The 26,874-nt window shown below is 41.1% G+C and overlaps 2 protein-coding genes across 5 annotated transcripts in view; one reads left to right on the top strand and one right to left on the bottom strand.

Annotated features, from left to right (window-relative positions):
* Positions 1 to 496: 496 nt before the first annotated feature.
* Positions 497 to 16,749, top strand: trpv1 (transient receptor potential cation channel, subfamily V, member 1). Its single transcript, XM_084730790.1, has 16 exons — positions 497 to 729; positions 4,294 to 4,524; positions 4,687 to 4,844; positions 4,939 to 5,091; positions 5,193 to 5,330; positions 7,474 to 7,772; positions 8,958 to 9,134; positions 9,211 to 9,366; positions 9,461 to 9,556; positions 9,649 to 9,719; positions 11,631 to 11,796; positions 12,051 to 12,117; positions 12,295 to 12,635; positions 12,721 to 12,842; positions 15,537 to 15,658; positions 15,774 to 16,749. The coding sequence occupies exons 2-16, from the start codon at positions 4,316 to 4,318 to the stop codon at positions 15,872 to 15,874; spliced, it is 2,376 nt and encodes a 791-aa protein (XP_084586916.1). The 5' UTR covers positions 497 to 729; positions 4,294 to 4,315; the 3' UTR covers positions 15,875 to 16,749.
* A 1,258-nt stretch (positions 16,750 to 18,007) lies between these two features.
* The window catches only part of fam222ba (family with sequence similarity 222 member Ba), a 51,115-nt gene continuing 42,248 nt past the window's right edge, over positions 18,008 to 26,874 (bottom strand). For all 4 annotated transcript variants that reach the window (XM_084730786.1, XM_084730785.1, XM_084730788.1 and 1 more), the window contains exon 3: positions 18,008 to 21,772. In XM_084730786.1, coding sequence (XP_084586912.1) covers positions 20,058 to 21,772 — 1,715 coding nt within the window. In that variant the 3' untranslated portion in view covers positions 18,008 to 20,057. The remainder of the gene's footprint in view (positions 21,773 to 26,874) is intronic.

The raw sequence follows: 26,874 nt of genomic DNA, 5'->3' as shown, positions 1-26,874 counted from the left end.
TGTAACAATAAAATACAGTAGCTGTTTGCTTTCGGCCTGCGGTCCACCAGTGAGACACACTAAGAAGTTTTGGCCCTCCGAAGGAAAATGTTTGGGCACCTCTGCTCTAATCCAAGGGACATACATGAAGAGGTATATTTTCTATCTTCTATACTTGGCTGAGAAAAAAATTGAGAACATCTGAGTCTGAAATCCAAACACCGTCGCCCCAAAAGCATGAATACTAATATGATCTTATTGTACTTCTTGACTGAGTCATCAGGGTTATATTCCAGTGCACTTATTCCAGTTTTGAATAAAAAACGCTGTGTTTGCGTATCGAAAAGTCTAGATAACCACTGGGAATGAAGCAGCAGGGTGTATGATGTAGATAAAGTTTTAGTTGGTCTGGTGCCAATTTTGGCATCTAACTGTGTGAAGGGCTTTGCCCCCTGTTTAACTGAGAACAAAAGAGGAAGTGATCTTAAGAAGGGAAATCGTCACATCTCATGAAAACAGATCTGCAGCCCATACTGGTAGGCAGAAAGCCTGCAACCACACACTCAGTCACAGGACCACAGCTGCTCTGTAAATGCACACCAACACATTTAACTGAAACTGCTAAGACGCAGATAAGCCACACAGGAAGAACATGAACAACGTTATGGACTAAAAAAAGGGAGACCCGCCTGAGAATTATTATTCACAAGTGACAGAAACACCTGATTGAGAAAAGTAGCATTTCAGAGGGTAAGTTATTAATTTATGATCTGTTATTTTAAGAGAAAATAATTATAAATAATGATATTTCTATATTGAAAGTAAAACTTTTCTTTGGCTCCTCTCTCATTAAACACATCTGTTTGTGTCAGATAATACACTGGTACTGTGCAGCACTAACATCTGGATTCTCTGTGGTATTTTTTGCTGTCTTGTGCTGAACAGACATGGTCAATACAACATGCTCTTAAGCACTCAGTGCTCCAGTAATGTGCTCTGATATTCTCAAGGGCGTGTCACATTATCTGCCTCTGGCTTGGCCCTGCTCGTCTCACCACAGTTAGGTTAAATGAGCATCTTAAGACGCAGGACAATACAACATACAAGGACGGTCTGCAGGAAACGCTACTGTGTACTGTTGTTTGTTTTTTACTTGAAGATTTTAAGACTTTTAATCAAAAAAAACAGTCTGGATGAGAAAGATTTCCCTCTGGTGAGTAAACTGATGTCTTATGGTTTGATTTAAATCAGTAGATTGTTTCTGGTCCTGAAGAATATCGTCAAACATCTGTAGTGTCATGAGCAAAATCCTCTCTGTACAAAAAAAAGAATGTTCATTCTCTTAACAAGCTATTGGGATTTGTTGTCATTTATTTTGTGCTTTTGCTTCTTGTTTTATGAGATTTAATGAGGATGTGAAAAAGAATGTTATGGGAGGAGGGAACAGATTTCCTCACTAATGTATTAATAATGTACAACTATAACTGGAGTATTGCACTAAAACAACACAAAAACATGTCATGAATCAATACGTCTATAAATAATACAGCAGAACATAATGACATGTGGAAGAAGGTGCTTCTACACGCACAACTGGTTTTAAATACTGTACTTCCAGATTTATCAATAAAACAACGTTTCATCGTTCAGTTGTGGTGTAGCTACAGAAGTGTTAAGAATGCATTCATGTGTCATTGGGAAATGTCCTCTTCTAAAAATAAGACATGCATACTCTGCGACTTTTCCATCCTATCTGTCGTTTTGTGCTGGACATATATTTCTCTTGTGATGTCTCACACAGTTATGAGTCACTAATTCCCCATTTCATGGCTGAAAAGGGGAACAAAAAGACACCAAAGATTAGTTTCCAGTATTTTTAACATGTCCTCCTTCACATCACAATACCATTTCATTGCGACCAGCTAAACTTTGCGGGTATTTTTTGTTTTTGTCAACATGCTGATTCTGTTTGTGTATGAAGCGTTACTCTGCAGAAAAAGAAGTAGCTACAGATGGAGTGCTGTGCATGTAGTGCTGTCATGGAAATCTTCCTCTAAATACACTCCTTTGTTAGTCGCTGGGGGTGAAAAATCACATGTCTGAATGAAAATATGTGTTCGCCCTCAAAGGCCAGTGAGGTGATCTCCTGCCTGTAGTAAACATGTTTCAGAACCAGCTCATACAAACAGATATCATGTTAAAGCACTGGCATAAAACACTTTGTCCCACATTATTAACAGCAGTGGCTCTCAACCACAAAGCAATGCGTGCATGTGTGACCCACTGACACAGTGGTGAGCAGTTTAACTGATTTTTCCTTTATCAGTTGTGTAAGATTAGGAAAAACATTTTGTATGGCAGAATGTGTTTTTTCCCCCTGTTTTTCTTACATCGTTAATCATCTTTACGCCCAATGGATGTTTCCCTCTAACGTTAGAAGTAAGTTAGAAACCACTGATCGACAGAAAATATCTAAGACTCTACCTTATTTTCAGTTTAAAGTGCTTCACCCTCAGTTATAGACAGGTGCCTTCTACAAAGTATGACAGAAAGATGACACACTTTATACGATCTGTGGATACCTCTTTATTAGCAATCAAAACTGCATGAGGAAATGAGCTGGGATACAGATCCTCGATGAACCTGCAGGAGAGCCTTAAAGAGATTAATGCCACTCTATCATCTCTAGACATTGTCTCACTGAGTTTCAGGTTACCTACAGGCTTCACTATTCAAAATCAAAGCTCCACAAGATGTTTACAGATAAAAGCCATAAAACAGAGACAAATCTCCTCCATAGCTTCACTCAATGTCTCAGGACAATAATTCTTAATATCCACACTGAATCTGATCCTGGTCTTAACTGTGCTGGGAACTTGAATTTCCACGTCTGTATTAAGAAGAGCACAGCAGCAATTTCTTTCCTATGGTCTGATCGCCTGAAACAAACCGATTCTAGGGAGTCACAGTTTAATAAGATTGGGAGGGGAGGGGGGGCTTTAATGTATAGGACAGCTGAAGATATGACAAGAAACATAAGAAACAGACAGGAGTCAAACCCACAGCCACCATAAAGGCCTTAGTAACAGTGATTTAACATATTTCTTCCTCAGTAACTGTAATTACATTTATTTTGTAATTTAATTACGTTTGATGAATAATCAATGTACTGTCTCTGTATGTAAGTTGTGAAATAGGAAGGTGACTGTAAGCCTGAGTGAAAAATCAATCAATCAAATCAGTGGAACAGGTGGAACAAGGAATGATTGAATCGACACTGTTACAGAATCAGCAACTGTTGTTTTTGTATATAAGGCAAGACACTTTGTAAGACCTTCAGAGAACACTGTGCTAAAGTCTTCTCTCCATGCTGCATGAAGTAAAGAGATCTGATTCATCACACCGGCTTGGTAATTCTTCAGAGAACTAGCAACTCTCACTATTTAGACGAAGAATTTTTTCCACAATGTTACATGTAAATAGTAACTTTCCAGCACTGCTACTATCTTTTTATGCATTTGTGTGGCAAAAATTGGGTTTTGTGAGTTAACAGCAACCTTTCACCACCAAAATATGACCAGTTCATTCTTAAATCCAAGTTGATGTTTGTACCAAATTTGCAAAAAATCTGAGAAAATCTGTCCCTGAGATATGTTCACGAAAGTGAGATGGATATAAGGTTACCATGACCTTCAACCTTTAACCACTAAAATCTGATCATCTGTGAGTCCAAGTGGTCATGTGTGCAAAGTTTGAAGAAATTCGCTCGAGGCGTTCTTGAGATATTGAATTAACAAAAACATAATGCCTCCAGCCACAGCTGTCATCGGCGTGGCCATAACAAAAAAGTTTTTTCAAAAATTGTGACTCACAGAGGTCCTTCAGCATATGGTCATCAATGTGCACAAAAATCAAAACAAAAGCTGATTGGTCCTGTGTTATTTGAGATTAGCAACGGATAAGCTATTGCATAATAAATGTAATTGTAATCTGTTACAGTTACTGAGAAAAAATATGTAATTAAATTACAGTCATCTATCACCTTGTTGGTGATTAAAAAGTGGTTAAATGTGAATATTCTTTTTGGGTTGCCTTGTGGAGATCTTCACCGTACTGAGTGACACCCTTCAATAAAACAAACTCGACAAAAAGAAGATATGACTGGTTCATGTGCTCTCTCTTGTGTCTTAATCTGTGGAAGAGAATTAGTTGAAGCAAACTACCTCACCACATACGTACCTCTAGCTGTCAAATTAAATTCACTCGATCTTTTGGTCACTGTCTGATTTCCACTTGTGCTGTGTTACTATGCAGACCACCAGAACAAGAGGTGAAGATGGACAAGTCAGAGATGTTTGGCTTCTCTCTGGAGACAGACGACAGGACGGAGGAGGAAAGGTTGCGGCAGAGGACTGCAAAGAACTCTGGAGGGGAATCTGCACAGGGTTCAAGCCAGGAGACGCCCAAGGCTCCCATGGACACTGATTACCAGGAGGAAATGGAGGAGAAGAAGCCTCAGATCAGATTCAATCTCAATTTTGACAAGTGAGCCTCTCCATGCAGAGATAAAGTCATCTCTACTCATTATACCACGGCTGCTGTGTATCATCAAAGCCCACAGTGTGGATTAATGCAAAGTGTGACCTTTTGCCTCCACATGAATCTTTTATAACCGTGTTGTGTGTAAAATATTTATAATGTTTTTAGACTGATCCGAGGTGAGAAGGTGGACAACAGCAAGAGGGACAGCAAGACGTTCGACATCGACAGGCTGTTTGAAGCTGCGGCCAGCGGGGATGCTGCAAAGCTGGCTGGCCTGTACCAGTACCTGCACCAGAACATGAAGAAACTCTCCGACTCTTTGTGTGAGCATGAGACCCATAATGCAACAGCTGCAGCACCAAGCAGTAAGTGGTTGGCCTGTGTGTTAATGCCCTGACTGTGTGGTTGCACCTGCAGATCACTCTTATGGTAAAACAGCCCTGATGAAGGCTCTGCTGCACCTCAAAGATGGCAAGAACGATACAGTGGATCTGTTCATCGACATCTCAGAAAAGCTGGGAGACTTAAAAGAGTTTGTGAACTCAGCCTACACCAACAGCTACTACAAAGGTAAACTGTGAGAATAAACTTCTGCAACGTTCTGTGTGTCTTTCACTGCATAGAAAGAAATGTGACTGCTTTTGTGTGATACGTGCGATGATGTGTGGCAGGCCAGACGGCTCTCCATATAGCCATTGAGAGGAGGAGTATTTCCTACGTGAAGCTGCTGGTCAGTAAAGGAGCAGATGTTCACGCCAAAGCCTGTGGAATATTCTTCCAGCCTCACGACGGCCCCAACTTCTACTTTGGTAAGTCCACACTGATGCACGGAGGAGCGCCCTCCTCAGGAGCCTCACACAAAGATCTTCTACTGTCACACGTCATCCATCTGTGATGCTATCACCATGTTTATCACCTTATCACTGAGTGAGAGGCTGTTTTTTATTTTCACAGCATCTCAGTTGTTTTATTTGTGTCAATGAGTAACTTAAAGCATTATTTATTTATGTCTAAATTCCAATGTTTTGGTGTCATTTTACTTAATTTTAATTTAAGAAAAAAGAGAGTGTACAGCACGACTGAATTAGTACTGTGAGTATTACAGGATCAATGCAGAGGTGTGATATATTCTTTTTTTTTTTTTAGAAAATATTTTTTATTTTTGGTTTGAACATAGAGCCATTATCATAATGAGTGAAAGGAAGAGAAAAATGCAGTGTAGTCAGTCAAAAGTCCCATTTTCCACAGTATTTATCTCATTGTAGACAAAGAGTGAGCCATTTTCTCTATTGAATAAATAGAGTTGATTATGTTGATGTGTTAAAGGCAATGATGCAAGTTGTGGCCATGAAACTCTTCAAAAGTTATGTGTTGCCTTTAATGAGACCTTTAGGAATATTTCCAAGGTACAAAAAGGTAAAACAGGGGTCCATTTCCTCTGATATGTTAACTTCCTTTTCCCAGTGTATGTAACTGGTTGAATTTTTATTCGTTAAAATAAAGACCTTCTATAATTTTTCTATGATGCCTTCAGTGTTTTTAGAATTTTAAGCCTCAACAAATATCTGAGTTATTTTTGAGGGCTCAACAGCGTCAGGGATCTTTTACTCACATTCATACCCATCTTCATTTTACTCACTTTCATGTATGCGTGCCAACTTTGTATGTAACTGAGAGAGAAAGACGTCCAGTTTTGTTGCTCGCTTTTACAGGACACCACCACCCACTGTTTATCTGTAATACTGCATGTGTGCATAGATGTCATCATAGATCACAGATATCATAAACATACAACAACAGATTCTATTAATATTCAAATATTGTTCATTTCAAAAGTCTCCTTTTTCACACTACACTTTGTTGTCACCTCAGTTCTGTGAAGCTATTTAAAAGGTGCGTATGTAAGAATTGGCCACCTGTCAAAAACATATCACCAGAAAGTTAAGCTGTCATTTGCTGTTTAGTTCTGTCATTCATGCAGTTAGCGGTCCTGTTAGCTGCCTCCCTGCGCTGGTAGCTCTGAGCACCAGGGGAGTGTTTACACCGCCAGCTCAGGAGCTCCGGACCACCAGGGGAAGGAGGTTTACAATGGAGCTGCCCGTCACTAAAGCTCTTCCTAGTCGACCAGCAGTTGTTAGTTCAAGCCATTAACTGACTAGTTGTTGCATGTCCAAGATTTTAATTCTAATTATTTAAATATATAACAGTATAAACTGTTAAATGCTGAGGGTAAAATCAGTACCCAGTGTGTCTTCATCACCCCTGAAGTCACAGTTCTGGTTGGAGCTGCTATAACGTTAAATAACCTTGCCACTATATTCCCTGTGACGTCAAAATGGTTATTTCTTCTTGTTCTGTTTTATTTTTGAATGTGTAAAAAAAGAAAAACATTTTTAAATATGGCACATTTTGTCATGATTTGGGTCATTTCCTGTCTTATTTTGGTATGTCTTACCATGGTTTTATTTCCTGTCAGTGTCTTTGAACTGTTGAACTGTGACAAATTTAAGTCATTTGTGGGAGGGTTTTGCGTTTTTTTCCTAGGGTCCGAAGAAAAATGTTAAAATAAACATGAGGGTCTTTCTTTTTTAAATATGAAACATCAGGTTTAGCCTGCAGTCTCATCCCAAAAATGTTTGTAGGCTGCAGTCTAAGAGAAACGATCATTCTTCAGCAGGTGAATGTAAAAACAACCCTTTAGTCTGAAACTCTGCACATATATCATTCTGCATGGTGTACTTCAAACTTTGAGTTAAAAATAAGCCAAACATATTCTTTAGTGGTGGGAAACTTTGATATCAGCCTGAAAGCTCTCCTGTGCTGGTCCATGCTTTTTCTTTGATGGATTTAATGGAGACACAAGTTAAACATTTAGACACTGATGCATTTAATACATTAATACAGAAAAATGCTTTAAATTAACAGAGTCTGTGTTGTCTGTGTTGTCCACAGGTGAGCTGCCACTGTCTTTGGCAGCCTGCACCAACCAGCCCGAGGTGGTGGACTTCCTCATGGAGAACGAGTACCAACGAGCGGATGCTAAGCTAATGGACTCTCATGGAAACACGGTGCTGCACGCACTGGTGATGGTGGCTGACAACTCTGAGGATAACACAAAGTTCCTCACCAGCATGTACGACCGCATCCTCATGACCGCTACCCGACTTCACCCCAAGCTGAAGCTGGAGGACATCGAGAACAAAAACGGGCTGACGCCTCTCAAAATGGCTGCCAAGATAGGCAAATTCGGGGTAAATGCTAGAAGTTGATTTAAAGTGGCTATATAATGTGTTTTGGGTTTTTATTCTCCTTTAATGTGTGATATAGCTTTTTGATCATGTAAAAGGTCTGCAAAGTCACAAATGCTAAAGTTCATGCCAAAGGGAGTTACTCACTCTAAGAGAAAACTGCCTGAAAATGCCTTCTTTGTTATCCAGCCTTTCATTACTTGATGACATCACTATGTAAACGTGTATTGTATATAGCTAGTTTGGAAAAAAAGGCGATTTTGGGCTGTCCAAGATGAAACATGACAGATGTAAAATAAACATGTCTATCTTTTATACCTGGGACTAAATTCTAACTGTGTCAGAAAATTAAGATAACCCATCTAATAATGTGACTCCTGCTATGACCTACATCTGCTAACCAACCAATAGGAATGCAGTTTACATTGGTGTACAAGGACAGATCATATCAATAGATGCTACATCACACGATTGTATTTATATGTATGCTATTTTAACATACTACAAAAATACTTAACGTTACCTCAAGCTCTCTCACCTCAAGCAAAATTGGCCTGTTTTCCACATTCTCCTCCTCCTCTTTCTTGATTTTTTTTCCCTGAACGCATAAGTACCATTATTGCATCTCTATAGCAGCGCAGATGATGACACATGCTGATGACACAGTTTGTATACAGACTTGCGTCAAATGATTCAGTTGTGTGATCATTGTACAGTCTGCATACATCAAACTTGATGTTGTACCCAGGTTTATTAGATCTATTTTGCACAGTCTGGCTTGCAATACAGAGGGTGCTGCAGCTGTGACCAGTATGAGAAAAATAATGTGCTTTTTGAACATGAGAGCATGTTAACCAATTCTAGTTGTGACCCAAAATAAGAAATTGAGCTTGAAAATGAGCAGAATATGGCCATTTGAAGAAGTAGGCCTACTGCAACGTCACTACAGACACAACTGGATAGAAATGCTGTGGGAGACCCAGGCTAAAAATGCACTAAACCCCCTGCCTCCACTGACCACTCGGAAATTAGTGTTTTGGTTGGCCCTGTGACTTTGTAGATGGGGGTCCTCAATCCTGTTGAGTAGGGCAAAGCTACAGTTTCAGTCTTGATGTTGTACTACCTGGATGAATGTGATCGAACTTCTGGAGACATATTTGTCCTGACTTTCCTTTTGTTTGTCTGCAGCTTTTCTCACACATCCTTAAACGGGAATTCCACGAGAGCCACACCAAACATTTGTCCCGTAAATTCACCGAGTGGGTTTACGGGCCCGTCAACTCCTCCCTGTACGACCTGGCCTCTGTGGACTCGTATGAGGACAACTCAGTACTGGAGATACTGGTCTACGGCACTGACATTCCCGTGAGTCCCAGTGTTATGAGCCCAGTCAGAGCAGCTGCTGATGATACTCTGTACTCAAACATCTGTCTCTTCTCAGAACCGCCACGAGATGCTCGACACGGAGCCTCTGAACCGGCTGCTGGACTCGAAATGGAAGATGTTTGCAAGTCGAATGTTTTTTCTCAACTTCCTGGTCTACCTCATGTACCTCATCATCTTCACTCTTGTAGCATACAATAAGAAGGATGTAAAGGTGAGCCGGCTGCCACAAACTGTGCCACTGATCTGTGTAACCATCTCAGATAGACCTGTGCTGACATTGCTTATGTTTCGTCTTTGCCCCACAGCCACCGTTTGAAATTGAACGCACCACAACTGGTTACCTGTATGTTTTAGGCCAGCTACTGACAGCGCTGGCAAACTGCTATTTCTTTGTCATGGGGGTATGTAGGTGCTCTTGTGTTTTAAATTAAAATCAACCTTGTGCAAGTTGTGCTCCAGTATGATTGATCAAAAACTTTTTCAAAATCCCTAGATCCTGGAAATGAAGAGGAAACGCCCGAAGCTGCGGACGCTGTTGATTGATGGATATTATGAGATTCTGTTGTAAGTAGTGTGGAGCTTTTTATTGAAGTCCATTTTCTAAATATGATCTAAACCATTTTCTCTCCTGTGTTTATAAGAACAGGCCAGGATTAAGTTTTTGTTGTTATAATACTCATTTCAACCACATGAGGTGCACCACTACCCCATTTTCTTGATAGGACTCAGAGCAATCATGTTCTCTTCCAGTTGAGCTTTAATTTCTCCATGCTCTCTTAACACAAGAGATACTGTATGTTATACATACTGGGTGTTAACAAGTTATCTAACATTACTGTCATGTATTTCTCTTGGCTAGAAATGTATTTTAACTGGCACTGAATGCTTTTAGTCCTCTTGAGACCGTGAGGTATTGGTACATGTCAGCCTCTTGTGGCTGGAATAAGTATTACAACAACAAAGACTTCAAAAATGATCCTTAAACAAAAACAAATACACACACAAACCCCCCCCCCCAACAAAATAACCCAAAACTCATCTACCAAATCTTTTTTCCCCCACTTATTAATCAGATGACAAAAAATAAGGAAATTAGAAAGATTACCCTGGAAAAACCTTGACCAGTGTCATGCACACGTCTGTATGAGTCACTAAAGGGTGGTGACAAGTTGTTGGAATATGATGAGCTGAGAACGAGGCTGAGCTGGAATATCTATTGTGCCACATTCTAGAGTACATTCATAAAATATTAACATAATGAGATTTTTGATAAATAATCATCAGTAGTGTGGCTATAATGACAACATGGGTAAAACAATAGAACTACTAGAAAAACTTTGGTAAGTTCAGAAAATTACATCACTTTTCTGCAATGCAGCTTTTAAGAAGACAACACATATGCTATATTATGATGTAACAGTATCCAAAGTCTAAAACAATAACTAATCTTATGTAATGATATCAGTATAATATCGATATATTGCTTATAATTAATATAATTTAATAGTATATTGGTTACTTGACAGCAAAAGCAGTTAACATTAACAAAACATTAACATTGGGACAATAAAACACACACACACACACACACACACACACACACACACACACACACACACACACACACACACACACACACACACAGACTGTGCCAATGTATTTTTATTACAAAGGGAGCACAGTTGCAACCAATACTATACTTGCTCTATATACCCATAGTTTCTGCAGAATGTCCTTTCAGTGATGTATTTTGCAGCGTTCTGCTTGGATCATTGCTTTGTCTTTATGGTTTAGATTTTGTTGCGATACTGACTCACCAAAAGTGTGACCAGAAAGCCTTTGACCACGCACAGTTTGACATTGTGAAGTAGCGTGGGATCATGGGAGTTGATGTCTTTGTTGTCAAAGTATTATTCACATAATCTTTAGTGACATTTGCCTACTTCACTCTCTGACATATCCTTGCTGTTTCCCACGTTACCTTGCACATTATAGCAACTAGTGACCAAATGAAATGCACCTTGAATAAAATTACAGATTTCTCTGAGTTTGAAGAATGTAGGAAACTTTGAGGTTAATGTAAATACACAACCCATCAAAACATAAGTGAAGCTGCAGAAATATTACATATTATACCCTCAAATCTAAGCTGACTTAATGTTGTAAAAATTTAAAACATGAAAACTTCCTTCCTGTTAAATAATGCTATAAAAAAAATAAAATAAAAAAAATAAAACTCACTACACACTTAACGCAATCTTTGGTGGTTGAAGTTACAACGCTTAGTCACCAAATAACTCCTGGCATTTACTGAACAGTTCAGACATATGCCATTTTGTTTTTTTGTGCACACACTACAAGTAAATTATAAGTCAACCCCATGGAAACCTTGTGCTTTATTGCACACAACTGCATTATTATAATTAACAATCACAAAGCTGTGCTGGATCACAGTGTCTTCTCTGCTGTTGACAGTTTTCTGCAGGCTGTCCTCTTCTTGCTCTCGGCTGTGCTGTATGTGACGGGGCGGGAGGAGTACCTGAACTTCCTGGTGCTGTGTCTGGCTCTCAGCTGGGTGAACCTGCTCTACTTCGCCAGGGGTGACATACACATGGGCATCTACAGCGTCATGATACAAAAGGTGGGCTACACAAGTCACACAGCTGCACCACAATGAACATCACTCTTTATGTCTAGTCTCCATCTGGTCTCTATTTAAGCACGCTTATGCGAGTATATGTATGTATGATCTAAGTTTATATGTTTTTATATTGTGTGATACAGCAGCTTTGAGTCCAAAACAAATTTCCCTGTGTGACAATAAACTATACCTTACTTTACCTTACAGTGAATAGTATATCCCTGAAGCCTCTTGTCTCCTTTTCTCTTCTGTAGATGATCCTCAGTGATATCCTGCGCTTTCTTTTTGTCTACGTTGTCTTCCTCTTTGGATTTTCAGCAGGTATTCCTCCTCTAAACGATAAGATTCATTCAAAAAGGCATCTGCTACTCACCAAAAATGCTTTTTGACTAGAAAGTATAACTTTTGAGATGTAAACATGTAATAACATACCTACTGTTAATAAGCTATGAACAGAGGATATACTGTCTGTAATCTGCTTTTCATCTCCTGTTACAGCGGTTGTCAGCCTGCTCATACAGCCTCCTGAGAAAATCGTACCTAAAAATGCCACTACGGGGAAGACGCGTTTGTTTGCGACCATTAAGCCTGACGAAGGTGAGTGTATAAAACCGAGCTTCAAACAAATCTCCTACACCACACTGGAGCTCTTCAAATTCACCATCGGCATGGGCGACATGGAGTTCACCCAGGACCACAAGTACAGGGAGGTCTTCTACGTGCTCCTCATCGCCTACATCATCCTCACCTACATCCTGCTGCTCAACATGCTCATCGCCCTCATGAACCGCACCGTGGAGAGGACGGCCATGGAGAGCGCCAGCATCTGGAAGCTGCAGGTGAGGTGTCCTGGAGGGCGCTGTGGGTGAGGGAAATCAGTTCAAGGCGGCTGTGGCTTGATGAAGTTACTGTGGCTGTTTTCAGAGGGCGATTACCATCCTGGACATGGAGAAGAGGCTGTGGTGCTGCCTGAGGAAGAGGTTTCGCTGTGGGGTGGAGAAAAACCTCGGCACTGCTCTTGGAGTTGACCGTCGCCGCTGTTTCAGGTTGGTTTCATACGGTTCAGTGACAATACAGTCAGTCTGACATGTTGTGAAAGACTTCATCAGTAGTGGAAGGAATAACACAGAATAAATATCCCTGGCCCATGACAGATAAGGATTCACAGGCTCCATCATTGTTTGTCATTGAATAATGTGATTATTTACAATTAACCCCTTTTAAGTCCCACCCCTTTTTGCGCTGTGCTTCAGTAACAGTTGAGCAATCTCAGCATCTCAGTCAACTTTCCTGTTTTCTGTATTTAGATGAGCCCAGCACATAGCATACCTATGCTGAACATTTTGAAGATGATTAAAAGATGTTGCTGGGGGACCCATAAAAGCAAAATCTTTCATCTAGGTAATGTTAGAAAAGCACTAGCTAGCTAGCTAGTTAATGATTGATGTCAAGACCAACCACAGAACTGCTTAGCTAGTGTTTCGCTAAAACTAACCAACAGATGTAACTGACTAGCAAACAATGGATTGTACATTAGCTAGCTAGTTGAAAGATGTAACTACATCTTACAGGTCTCTCAGTAACATCTTAAACTATCTTCAAAATTTGGTTTTCTTAGACAAACCAGGCACATTGCATATCCAGCAACAAGAAACAGTAGGAGGAAATTACTCCGGGTTGCTCAACTGTGGTTAGATCACAGAGCGACTTAATATTCCTTTCAGGATGAACTGTAACAACTTTTGAGATCCAATAACTTTTCATCTGCTGCGATCATCAGATTAAATATTCGGTTAACACTTTATTTGAAGGGGTGTGCATAAGACTGACATGACACTGTCATAATCATGACATGACAGAGTCATCTGAAGAGAGTGTCTGAATGTATCATTCGCTCAATAACATTTTTTTAATGCAAGGTTTACATTGTTTGAGATGTCTTTGTTACGACAACTTGACACTGACCAAGACGACATAACCTGTCATAAACATGGCATAAAAATAGAAAGTCTAATGATCAGACTTGAAGAATTAACTTTCTGTGTTAACATTACATTAAGCTGTCATATGTGGTTGGTATCGACATTGGCTGCCATCAGGCCATTATAAGTGTCTCATGAATAATTTCCAGCTGGACCACCAAGTCCAAATTGTACAGCTGGAGTTGAGGTCAAGGAAATTATTCATGACACTGTTAGAAAAGCATTTGACAGTGTAATAACACTTCATGACAATTTAATGACTAGTCCAAAGTGTGCCTAGAGTTTCATGACGGTCAGTGTCAAAGTCAACCACATATGACAGTTTAATGTTAACACATAAAGCTAAATAGTTTCTTATGGATTGATGATTAGGCCTGCTATGTTAATGGCATGTATAAGACAGGTTATGTCGTCTTGGTTATTGTCATAACAAAGATGTCTAAAACAATTTCAACTTTGCATCACAAATGACACAACTGATCAATTACATTTAATGACAACAGTCATAAAGACTCTTTCATGTTCATGACAGGTGTCATGTCATGGTTATGACAGTGTCATGTCAGTCTTACGCACATGCCTTCAGCTAAAGTTTTACCGTGTTTTGCTTAACATTTAGCCTTACCATTTAGAACCACTGTGATCGAATGTTAGAATTTTCTTGTAAAGAACATAAGTCATACGTACATCCAGTGTCACACACTAAAGGACATTGTGTATATCCTTGAGGTCAAACAAATGTGTAGAAGGCATTAGGGGAGGGACGTTAAAATACCCTCTGCTCCTGGCAGTCTTTCAAGTGGACAGACTGTTACACCAAACTCCATTTTAAGAGCAGGTGTTTTATGGTACATGTTTTTTTTTTTTCCACAGTGAAAACTTAATATACACCATCACTAAGACTCTTTTCTGATTCAGTTCGATCTACAGGCAGAGTCAGCACACATGTCATTTACTCTGTAACATCATTAACTAACCTGTGATGAAGTGTTTGCCACTAACATATATATATTGACTGGCCTTCAACACAGGCACTTTTAAAACACTTGTTAAAACCAAAAATGGTCCAGACCACTGAGCAGGATACATAGTGGGGACATGAGAAAAACCTTCAGAAAGTGTTGTATTAGGTGAAGAGTTATGTGTGAATTATTTAAAGTCAACAATAATGTCAATCATAATTTATTTAGGAGTAATTTACTGGGGAACAACCTCTTGTTTATCAGAGGCTGGGCCCCTCAGAGATCTGCACACAAGAGCAGAAGTGTAATTTGTGATTGGCTTTGCAGTATAGGCCCACTGCTGCTCAGTAGTCTGATGGGTTTGTATCAGGTTTCCAAGTGTTAGGAAGGAAACTGAGAGACACTGTTGCTTCTGAAGTTGTTGTCTAACCCACATTTCTGCCTGGTATAGTCAGTGCTTCGATTAGGTTGTGAGACAGTGTGAAACTATGTTACAAAGTCTTTCTTTTACATGCCAACTCTCAGATTTTTAACATTCAGTTTGCGCCAAAACTGTTCCACCTCTACAAGCCGATTGTCTGAGCAGTAAAAGAGCCAGATTAAGGCTTAGTGAGTAATAATAATAGAGCAGAAACAAAGGTTTAGGCCTGAAGATTTAACAAAAGACGCAGCTGTGTGAGGAGGATCGATTGATGCGCAGTACACTGTGTTCTTCACTAATTTGCCTTCTCTGACAGCTGATTGATGCGTCGCACAGTAGACAGTAATTGGAGCATGTGTCCTCTTGTTGTCTCAGAGTGGAGGAAGTCAACTGGAACAAATGGAACATCAACCTGGGCAAAATCAATGAGGATCCTGGGTGCTGGGATCGTGTCCAACAGCCGGCCTCAGACACCGGGCCGAACAGACCAAACAGAGGTGCAGAAACATGAACGCGCACTCAGAGTTTCTGGATTATAAAATGTTTTTAAGACATTTCTCTTTGATGGGAAAGTAATCCATGTCTAATAACATTTTCCTCCTTTGTCCACAGGGAGGAGCTGGAGAGGCTTCTTCACAGAGGGCGGTCGGCAGCGGTGGCGGCAGTCATATCAGTCCACAGAGATGAATCCTCTGAACACCACACCGGTGTAAAAGACAACAGAGCTTCATGCTGACTGACCTGAGCAACAAGGCATTCAAACCTAAAGACAGTATTCAGTTTCACTTCCCAAAGAAATTTAACTGCCAAATGTGTAAACTGCCCGTCTGACTGACTGATACTCAACTGTCAGCTGGATTTTAAATGGAGTCTTGGGGACAATATTTCACTGACATGAGCAGAAATGAGGACGATATTGAATGTTTGTTCATCTGACTTACATAGAAGATAGAATTTATCAAAGCAGCATCAGGTGCTGCTTAATTGGCAAGGAAATTAGGCATCTAAAATACATTAAACATTAAATCCAAAGGCCTCTGCAACATGCTGTGTCTGTCTCCACCTGAACAGGATGCACGTCCTCACTGCACAAAGGCCACAACCTGCTGGCACCTCTGGCATCGCTCAAAATCCTTCATGGAGTAATACTGATCACGAAGGTGCTGATCCTGCCCTCCCGCTGCGTGCCCTTTATACAAGTCCCATTTTCATCACAGCCAGACAAGCTAAATCTTCTGCAGCCAGATAGTCCTGCGGATTTCACAGCTTGCTTTGTCTAGTCCACTTCCTGTTTCTGTTTGGCAGGGGGAGGCCCGGATAAATGGCATGAAAGCAGAGATTGGTACAACAATGAACACCTCCAGCATCAGCTGTTGCAGTTACAAATTATATGTGGTCTAGACGGGTCCTCTGAACCGGTCAGACACTTGTGAGGCTGATTATGTACGAAACAAATCTGTGATTAGTGGAATACCTGAAATGTCAAATAGAGTGACAATAGTTAAAGGGACAGTTCACCTAAAAATTAAACATTTACATTTTTCCTCTTGCCTGTAGTTCTATTTATCCATCTAGATCGTTCTTGTGTGAGTTGCTGAGTTTTAAAGCTCTTGGCCATTGAGATGTCTGTCTTCTCGCCAATATAATGGAACTAGATGGCACTCAGCTTACAAAGTGCATTTGAAAAACTCAGCAGCAATGTTTCTTTCCAGAAATCATGAGTCATTTTTTCAAGATAATCCACAGACCTCTTTGAGAGCAGTTTCATGTGGGAGCTATTGTGCGAACTTTTCATCGAACTACAACCGCCAACTGTCCAAAAGGAAGCGTGCAACTACTCACGGGTGAGAGGTTACGGTTTAGCTGAGGAGGATGCCAATCATTGGCTTGTTCAAGATGAACTGTGACTCACCTGGAAAGTAGACGAGATCAGGTGGCAGCAGCAGTAGGCGGTGACAAACCGCTGCAGTCTGCACTGCCCTACTGTTCCATGATCCTGTTCTTTTTGTCAGCCTTTTCAACCAGTCTGTAATTGCTCATTTTGATAAGGATACATAAATAACCTTCATTAGTAGTAGCAGTAGTACTATCAACACACAAGATATGCTTCCAACAGAATAAACCTTCATTGCACAACCTGAGACTAATATATCTAGGATTAAATATCACAATTACACAGAAAATTTAAATTTTCTGCAAAATGTGGTGCTTATTGTCAAAACTAAGAACCATTCAGCTCATTGATCAGACAACAGCTAGGTTTTCCCATCATGCCCTGTGTCTTGCAGCTGGCGGAGAGCAACTGCGGCACAAGAGTCTTAAAAATTTTGGCTGGCTTGATCTTGTGAGGTTATTACTGCCCACCACGTGTGCATGACAGAGCAAGTTGGGATTAAGACAGACACAAATCTAACCGGCATGCATTGCGCTGCTATTGCTGGTGATATTCTGCACACGCCTGGTTCATTTTGAACAAGTCTACTGTATACACCCAGTGTACAGTACACAGTGTATACAGTTCTGTGTGATTATGTGGTTGGCTGGTGTAGTCTCGGAGAAAGAAAATAGTTCTTATGTGAAACTGCTCACAAGGTCCATTTTTTTACATTCAAGTGTCATCTAGTGCCGTTTTACTTAAGAGAAGGCAGACATCTCTATGACTTATATCTCCACAACTTTGCAATCACACCAAAACTATCTAGACGGATAAATAACGCTACAGGTAAGACGAATAACATGTATTTTTGATTTGAGGGTGTACTGTCTCTTTAAGGGAGCGAGAGAAAACTGCACACTTGTTGTAAGAGAGTTTGTTATGTCACAGATACAAACACCAGTTCGGACACTTCTCAAAGCATAAATTAGAACTTTATTTTATTATTACAATATTACAAAAAGAGTAGCACAACTCTCACGCTCTTGCCTCTTATCTGTCGTACAGAATGACATAAAAGAAAGGCTTATGGACCTTCTTCCATTTCACAGCAATAGTACAAGAAAACAAAGAAGAAAATAAAATTTAAATAACAAGCAAATCAAGTATTATAAATAGTCACAACTGCAAACTGAAGCTTTGAAACTTGGAAAAAAAGGTTACAGCTCAGTAACTACACATTGCTAAAATATATAATTACAAAATATTACTCCTTTTCTTGCTTTCCATAATAAAGAATCTCTAAGGAATTGCTCTGTCTATTCAACAAAACTTCATTAAAATAAAAAAAGACTAGAAAAAAAGAGAAACCAATAATTGCTGTTTCTGTGTTTCCTTACCGTCTTCTTTCTCCTTATTATTTGGGGTTTTCATTAAAACCATGCTCATTTTCAAGGGAAGTCCAAGGACCAAACACTTAAGGCTTTTTAAGGGCTGTTAGGGAGTTTAGGTGAACAAAACATGGGCGTCATTGTGTTTATACACGCACACACTCTCTCACATACACTCTCACACACACTCTCACCCTTAACTCTACTCACATCAGCAGGCAACACTCGCACACACAATCATTAAACTTTAAAGTTACAGTAGTCTAGTAGGTAAGCCAGTGTACAATAAAATAAACAATGCATTTGCTGTTTCACTTTAAACTCAAAAGTCAGTTTCGTGATCTTGCAAGTGATCAATTTGGTCTTTTTCAAGCAGACTTCACATCAGAATCAGTAGCAACTACACACAACTTAATTCACTTAAGTTCCTGCTGTCGGGATCAAACTCTGGTTAGGCTCGTAGTTCGATTCTACGTGACATTAGTAACACTATTATTTCTTCTACTCCAGAGTTTTGTCCTCGTCACTAACTATCCCCCTCAACACCTGCAAAACAAATAATCTCAACATTCAAGTAATACATTTGTCATGGTAACAAAAACTATTTGAAAAGGAAACAAACGTAAAATGGCACATCTTCATAACAGTGTGTCCTTGTTAACCTGACTTTGGCCATTTTTAAGGTATGAGAGTTAATCTTTCATGACTTTTTCTGCGCTAAACGTTTCACAATCTTATTGCCAAACCTTCCTGGCATTGACAAAAAGTCTTTTTTTTTAACACCTGAATTCATTGCAGCATTTTCAGCAGGACAGAGCGTCATCTTTTTTAACATATCTGCTCCCTGCTGGATGTTTACTATGTACAAACAACCTGATTACATGCTTAACTGACAGAGAGGAATCAATCTTGAATAGTCCTACTATACAAATAAATAATTACATTAAAAAAAACAGAATAAAACCTCTGTGTACATGTGCATACAGCAAGTTTTTCCAGCTGTACTTTGTAGTCTGCAGCGTCTGATGGCTTTGCACTGACACAAGATCCTTACTCTCTTCTGTCCTCACATGATTGTGTTTAATCTTGAAGATACTGTGAGATTTGAGCATTAACACCAAAATGAACTTTAGTAAACTAGTCGGAGCCATAAATTCCTGACATGACCTTGTAAAAAAAAACACATCCATGAGCAGATGTTACTATTTTTCAGTGAGGGATCTATTTTTCTTCTTTCTTACATGCATAAGAAAACTTAACCGATATTTCTGAAGTAGAAATAACACAGGATCTGTTGAGATCCAGGCACACAGATATTACAGTAGAGGAAGAAGGTGAAAATGACACACACGTACAGTACAGATGTGTATACGCACACACATGAAAAAAGTTCCCTAAAGTGCCAGGTAAAAGCACTCATTAACAAAAAATAAAAACAGCAATTGATCACTTGCAAGATTTATTTTTTAAAAAAAGAAAAATAACTACTGTTCTTCATTAAATATATTAATTTACCCTCTTTAACATTAGCGGTCATTTGTTTAAGTTATCAATTTAGTTTTATTCATGTGTTTCCTTTCTTAAGACTAAACAAAGGGCTTTTGATAACTGTTGTGTAGACAAGGCCATAGCTTATCTGTACCCTGGGTGCTGGATGAGAGCCGTTCTGCCGTCCCCAACCTCCGGACCTACCCTGCTCAGAGGAGGCCTGTGCATCTTGCCCATCAACCCTAGATTCTGATCGCGGAAATAGGGCGTCTGGAAGTCCCCACCCAAGTAATCTGCTGTTTGCATCAGATTAGTCTGGGCGGAGGAAGAGGAGGTGGAGGAGCTCGTTCCTAGCCTGTAATGGGGAGCCCCAGGGGGCCCACAGTCCAGCGTGGTGCATCCCCCGGGGCCCGCTCCGTGGAATGGGATGGCTATGTCCTGAGAGCCGGAGCTGTCACTATTGGGTGTGGGGAGGATGCTGCTGTTCCAAATGTGAGACTGGAAGTAGTGACCGTTAGTGTAGTGGGCCATGGGGCCGGGCATGCCGTTGTTGTTGACAGGGGGAGAGGGGGTGGGCCTTTCCACGGGAGGTTTCAGTGTGTAAGGCTGACCCACACACACCTCTGCAGGGTAGCCCATGCCCTTAAAATGGAAGGCGGGGTCCCTGGAAGGCTGCTTGCAGAGGTGGGTCCCACCGTTCTGAAGGTGGGGTACGTGAGCCAACTGGTGCTGATTCCAGGAGCGCATCTTCTGATGCTGCACGTTGTGTTGGAGCTGTTGTTGCTGCTGATTCTGTGGCGGATGCAGATGCTGCAGGTGGTGCTGCTGCTGCTTGAGATCAGTGTGGTTGGAAGGCAAGTGGTTCATAGCAGCCATGCTCTGGGGTGGGTGAGCCCCCACCAGGGCTGTGGCTTTTTCTTGAGGGCCAATGATGCAGTTGGGCGGGGGGAAGCCGGGGGTGGTGGGGTTGCTGTGCATGGACACCCTGGAGCAGGCGCTGATGAGCAGGTTACGACTGATGGGGCTGGGGTTGGCGATCTGGCCCTCGCACATGGAGGTGGCTCCTGCGCCTTGGGCCCGAGCTTGGCAGAACTGGTTGATCTGATGCACGATGGTGCTCAGGTCGGCCTGGCGGCCCTGGTGCAGCCCGGCAGCCATGGAGAGTGGAATGGTTGAGGTAGAGACGGTAACGTTAGGCGGAGCGTCGCCATCTGGCAGCTTCCTGCTCCCCTGCAGGCCAGGTGGCGGCTGCTGCTGGAGGTGCTGCTGTTGAAGCATGACGGTAGGGGGCCCCTGTGGGTGGCCAAGGGCTGGGTGCTGAGACAGAGTCTGGAGTCTGGGTGGGCCCTGAGGGTGCGGGGCCATCGGGGGATGGTGTCTGAGGCTCTGGTTGTGGCCCTGCTGCTGAGGGAGGGGCATCTGTAGAGTCTGAGGCGGGTCCTGCGGTTGGAGGGGTAAGCTCTGCGGGAGCCGCGGCAGGTTCGGCAGAGGTGGGTGGTGGTTTAAAGTGCTGGTTGAAGCCACTTGGTAGGGTCCGGCGGGAGGGTTCATGATGACTTCAGGGTGCAAGCGAGCCCGGCTGCCGTCGAAATCTTTGAGGATGCCTTTGACTGTGGGCACCTTGACGATGGCGAGGAGGCCGGTCTTGGCACTGGCCTGAGAGGAAGGATAAGGGCTGTAGCGCTGGCCTGACGTATCCAGCCCGTTGACCGTCCGGCGCACGTGGTTTCGCTGAGGGACCTTGACGCTATTGGGGAAGATCTTGATGGTGAGGGGGTTGTTGGCAACTTTCTTAGCATATGCGTCCAATTCTGCAGGGGTTGGAAACGGAGTGGATCTCATCCTTTGTGTGGTGTCCCCTGGGGTGGAGGAAAGGACAGGTTAGAGGTGAGAAAGAAACGAGCAAGAAGTGATGGAATTAGGGGGACAGAGAGCGTGGGAGAAGAAGCACAATGAGACACACAACTTAATCCAGGTAGAACATACTTGTCAACCCTTCCAGTTTTCCCAGGAAACTCACATTTTTTATTACCCTGTCCTGGTTTCTTCCCAGGGTCACGATTCTCCCATATTTCTCCTGATTAATGACCAGTTTTCACAACTTTTGTGCAGCGTGTACAAACCCCAAAACTCAGAGTCTACTGTTACCAAAGGGACAACAATACAGCTACACCAAATGTTGTTTTGTGATGTGGAAGAGCTGCTCGCACCCCCTGTATCCTTAAAGGGGTAGTGTGGATCATTTGAAGTGGGGTTGTATGAGGTCCTTATCGATAGTCAGTGCATAACTACTACCGTAGCTAACAGTAGACGCTGGCCAGCACACCACCTGTTTGGCGAGGGAGAGAGGGACACCAGCATGGAAGCTAAGCTGAGCCTCTCTGGACAGTGTAAGTAGCAAAATGAACTTTAGCCACCTAAAAAAATTTAAGTGTACGCTATATTTAGAATATGATCACCACTTAACTTTGCCATCAGTCAGTGTTTTCTACCAGCAAATCACTGTTAAAAAAGGCAAATATTGTGCTCTCCGAAAAAACCCAAACTCCATCTGGGAAATCAGTAATTTTACCACACAGAACACGGGAGTTGCTGGTCTGCTGTTGCCTTGATATGTCTTTGTCTTATTGTGTGACTTCCGCATTTTACAACAATAATTTAGACACAGGTACAGGGATATTGATTTTTTTTAGGTTGACCTTATTTTTAAGTGACTAAAATATCTTTTGTTGTTGACCCTGTCCACAGCAGGTCATTGCTTAGCTTCCTACACTGGTACTCCTCTCTGCTTCTCCATACTGGGAGTGTGGTGGTAGCTAATGCACTGACTATCAATAAGTACCTTTTACAATCCCACTTTAAATAATCTAAACTATCCCTTTAATATATATCCATGCTTGTACCATGTACTAGTCAGTGAGTGGGAAAGTGAAAGAAAATCCATTAAAATTAAAAGAAGAGAGAAGAGAAAGAAGTTCTCAAGCAAATTAAGGACTTCCTGGAAAGATTTCTTGTTTTTATGGAAAGTTTTAAAGTAAAGGGGAACATTTTTCAGTCAGAGCAGTCTAACTAACATGCCCTTAGAAATACACTTGTAAAATATTCATTTTCTGTGTAATCAAAATTGAAATTGGACTAGGTATAACTAAATTATGTGGTCCCATTGAGTTTCAAAGCTAATAGAAGTCAGTTATAGGCCATCTGTGGGCATCTGTTTGCCAAAAAATGTGCACTTTTTGTTATTCTTATTTTTTCAAAGTCACCAGAATATAGAAACTAAGTCTATGAAACAATTTTTTTCTGGGGTAGAAGTATGAAGTAGAAGTGTACATGGCACAAAAGAGCACATCAGTTGTAATCTGAGCAGCTGAGAGGAACCTGATTTTGACAGCACTCTCATATTCCACACCTCGCTGTTTTTCTCCATCTCATGAGGACAAAGAGATTTCCAATCTCATCCTCAGCTGAATTATTGCGGCCGACACATTCCCAGTCTAAAATCCAATTTTGTGGTGGCGTCTGCGACTTTGAGGCCAGGAGCTTTTAGTGGCCCTTAATTGACGCAGCATCCGGAAAACAATAAGAATGCATCTTGAGGGGAGGGGGGTGGGGGCTGCGCCGCTTGCTACCGAATCACAAACTAAACAAAGAATAAGCAAGGCAGTGATGGTCCCCCGTGGCTGCTTTGGGGGGGAAGGAAAGAAAGAGAAAGACGCAGAGAGCAGAGCTCCATGACAGCAGACAAGTAATCAGACACAGCAGCAGCGTCTCTGATCTGCGGGAACACCTCCCAGGCCTCGGCTCGCAGACATTTGTTACACCTGCTAAGCACCGTGGCTAAATTTAACAATGCCGAAGTGACAATGTGAACATGATTATGTGTTTGTGCATGTATGAGCACGGGGGTGTGTTTCATTTATGAGCCTGTTTGAAACGTGCGGCAGGATCACGCAGGTGTTGTCTAATATGTCAGTGTCTTGTATGTAATGTGCCTGCTTTCAGTCTGCTGGATGTGATTGCATGTTTCATTTTCACACAGTGTGTGCTCACTTCCACTTCTCTTCCTCACTAACAAAATAAAAGTCAGTGGTAATCGTTTCATAGAATGACAGGCTCTTCTCCCTGCTTTCCGCTGTCTCACCGTCCCCGTCACCACAGCCCCGCCGCTCTGACCTACTTACACCACAGCTTTTGGACTGATGGACATGAGAGGAGCTGATCTGTGGGAAGGATCACTGGTCTGACTAGTCACTGAGCTACATTTAAAGAGATAGTTTGGATTATTTGAAGCAGTGTTTTTAGTCAGTACATGCCAGCTCCCTGTTAGGAGAACCACCAGCACGGAAACTAAGCAATGTACTTCTGAAGGTGGAGTCAGCAACAAAAGCAATTTTAGCCACTGAATTAAGGTCCACCTAAAAAACAAAAAGACCTATATCAGTACAAGTGCACGCTTAATATAGAATATTTTCAACACTTTATTTTGCCTTGAGACAGCCTTTTCTGGCAGGAAACTACTGTTATATAAGCTAAATATTGCTTTCTTCAAACCAACCAGCCTCCTTAGGCAAAATCAGTAATTTCACCTTGCAGAACACAGGAGTTGCTGTTTTACCACTGCCTCAATCTGTTATTTTTTTTAGTTACTGTGTGATTTAGGTATTTTAAAAGGATAGTTTGTTTGCGTGACTTCGGTGAATCCAAACAGATCAGAGTAGCATAAGACCTGCAACTCCTGTTCTGAGAGGTAAAATTACTGATTTACCAGTGGAGTTTGGTTTGTTTGGAGAGAGCAATATTTGGCTTTTATAATGAGGGTTTCCCATTAGAAAAGGCTATCTAACGACAAAGTAAAACAATCCAAATATTTTTAATAGAGCATTCACTTAAACTGATATTACTTTTTTTTAGGTGAGTATTTTTACTATAGGTAACGCACTGAATAACTATCTCACACAACTCCATTTCAAATAATTTGAACTCTCCTTGTAATTTACCCCTTCATTGTTTTTTAGGAGGGGTCTTTTCAGTTCAGGTAAAATGAGATGTCGTCATTACAGCACACAGGCTGCTTCTCTCTGTTGTTGAGAGAGCAGTAATTTGAAATGTCTGAATTGCTGGCAGAGGTCTGTGGTTTCATGCGGCCGTGGCCATTATGCTCCGTCTCACAGCAGACAGACTGGGCTTGAGGGATGAGGCACAGAGCTGAACTGCGAGCAGTGACACGGCGGCACCAAGAGTTGTGCCAACTGGCTAATTAATTCCCGCTTTATTTGTGAACAGGAAACAATGGGCAGCGATGTGCGGGGCCGGTATGGGGCGGCACACAGGGGGCTGCTGTGACTAAGTGTTCAGCCTGCTGATGGCAGCCTCATTAATGCAGGGGTCTGGGCCAAGGAGCCGGAGCTCGACACCCGCCATCACTGAGGCCTAATGTCTGTCGCTGAATAAATGCCAGGGTAAGCAAACACAGATAAATGAACACTTACACACCAGCTCACAGACATGCTGAGGATGGACTTCACCTGTCAAACACAGGTGATGATTAATGACCCTGTTAGAAATGATGTTTCGTATAGTGACATAGGCAGACTACAGTTGTCATGATACAACACTAGTATAAAAACATATGATTCTTGATTCATCTTTTGATATCAATGCAAACAGAAAAAACAATTCTGGGCTGTAGGCACATAAAATAGGATTTCTTTTCTTTTTTTTTACTTAACTGATGGAAAAAGTCACTGAACATGTACATGTACATCAAGGTTACGAGTGGCACATCTGTTTACTTCCTGTAAGCCCTATAGTATTATAGTAATCTATTACTTTTCCCTACAAACTTAGTGATTCTTCATTCTTAAGTCAGTTACTTCACTTTTCACAGTTAATTTTGTGTGTAATGTTAATGGTATTTACTTTTCGTTTTGTCCATTGTGTTTTTGATCATTTTGATAATAATCTCAGTGTCTTAGCCACTGTTAGCAAAATTATCTAGCTAGCTAACATCATCATCTTCACTCAAACTCGGCAGAAACAAAATATAGCTCATCAAAAACGTCTTTGTTAGTCTTTCCACTGCTCCAACAATCACCAACTCTGGTTTGGTCAAAATAAATCATTAATTCACCATGTTAGGTGTGAAAATATCACTTGGACATCAGAGAAGCAGCTGGGAGAAACGGCGTGTACAGCACAAAGAATGAACACAGTGAATTGAGGATTTATTTCAACCAAACAAGAGTTGGTGATTGTTGGAGCAGTGGAAAGATGAGCCAAGAGATTTTAGTTTGTTTTATTTTGTTTCTATCAAGTTTCAATGAATGACAATGCTCGCTAACTAGCTAATGTTGCTAACAATTATGTAAAACACAGGAGATTATCAAAATGTTCTAAAACACTAAAAATAATTAGGCTGACTGTGAAAGTCTAAGTCTGTTGGCAATGGTAATATTACTGTAACACTGACAGGAAGTAAACAGTGTGCGACTCATAGCACAGATAAATGTCACACTACATAAAGAATAGAGAAAAATTAACAGATACTGAAAAAGTACTTAAGTATTGACACTTTTAACAACCTTAAGGCAGACTAAATAAATACAAAAGCAGTTTGACTGATAAACAGTTTTGAGGCTATCAGTGGTTACATTTAGTATTTTACATACCATTTCAAACACTAACTACACTTTGATAAATGCAACTTGTTTGCTGTCAGTATTCAAGATATATTTAGAGAGTGTGAGATTCTGGCACAGCCTCCTTGGTCTGCAACCTCATGTCAATGTAGCAGTAGAAAGGGTTGTAAGTAGGTGGGAAGAGAGTACCATCAGCTGTTGCGATGAATAAAACATCTTTCATCATTTCACGAGAATAAGATCTTCTGGATGAAACCAGGATTGTGGACCGCGTGAATGAATGTTAAAGACCACATTAACTGTAGATGTAACATCATCTTTCA

This window comes from Lutjanus erythropterus, chromosome 11 (genome assembly GCF_056507025.1).
Source record: "Lutjanus erythropterus isolate fLutEry1 chromosome 11, fLutEry1.hap2, whole genome shotgun sequence".
In the NCBI taxonomy this organism is placed as follows: domain Eukaryota; kingdom Metazoa; phylum Chordata; class Actinopteri; order Lutjaniformes; family Lutjanidae; genus Lutjanus; species Lutjanus erythropterus.
The sequence above is the reverse complement of the archived record's forward strand: the minus strand, read 5'-3'. Positions and strand labels throughout refer to the sequence as shown.

What these genes read in the sequence shown, in the direction of transcription:
- trpv1 (XM_084730790.1), top strand. Translation starts at nt 4,316, where the DNA reads ATGGACAAGTCAGAGATGTTTGGCTTCTCTCTGGAGACAGACGACAGG. An exon ending in CCAGCATCTGGAAGCTGCAG is followed by an intron (nt 12,636 to 12,720) that starts GTGAGGTGTCCT and finishes GGCTGTTTTCAG; the next exon opens with AGGGCGATTACCATCCTGGA. An exon ending in GACCGTCGCCGCTGTTTCAG is followed by an intron (nt 12,843 to 15,536) that starts GTTGGTTTCATA and finishes TTGTTGTCTCAG; the next exon opens with AGTGGAGGAAGTCAACTGGA.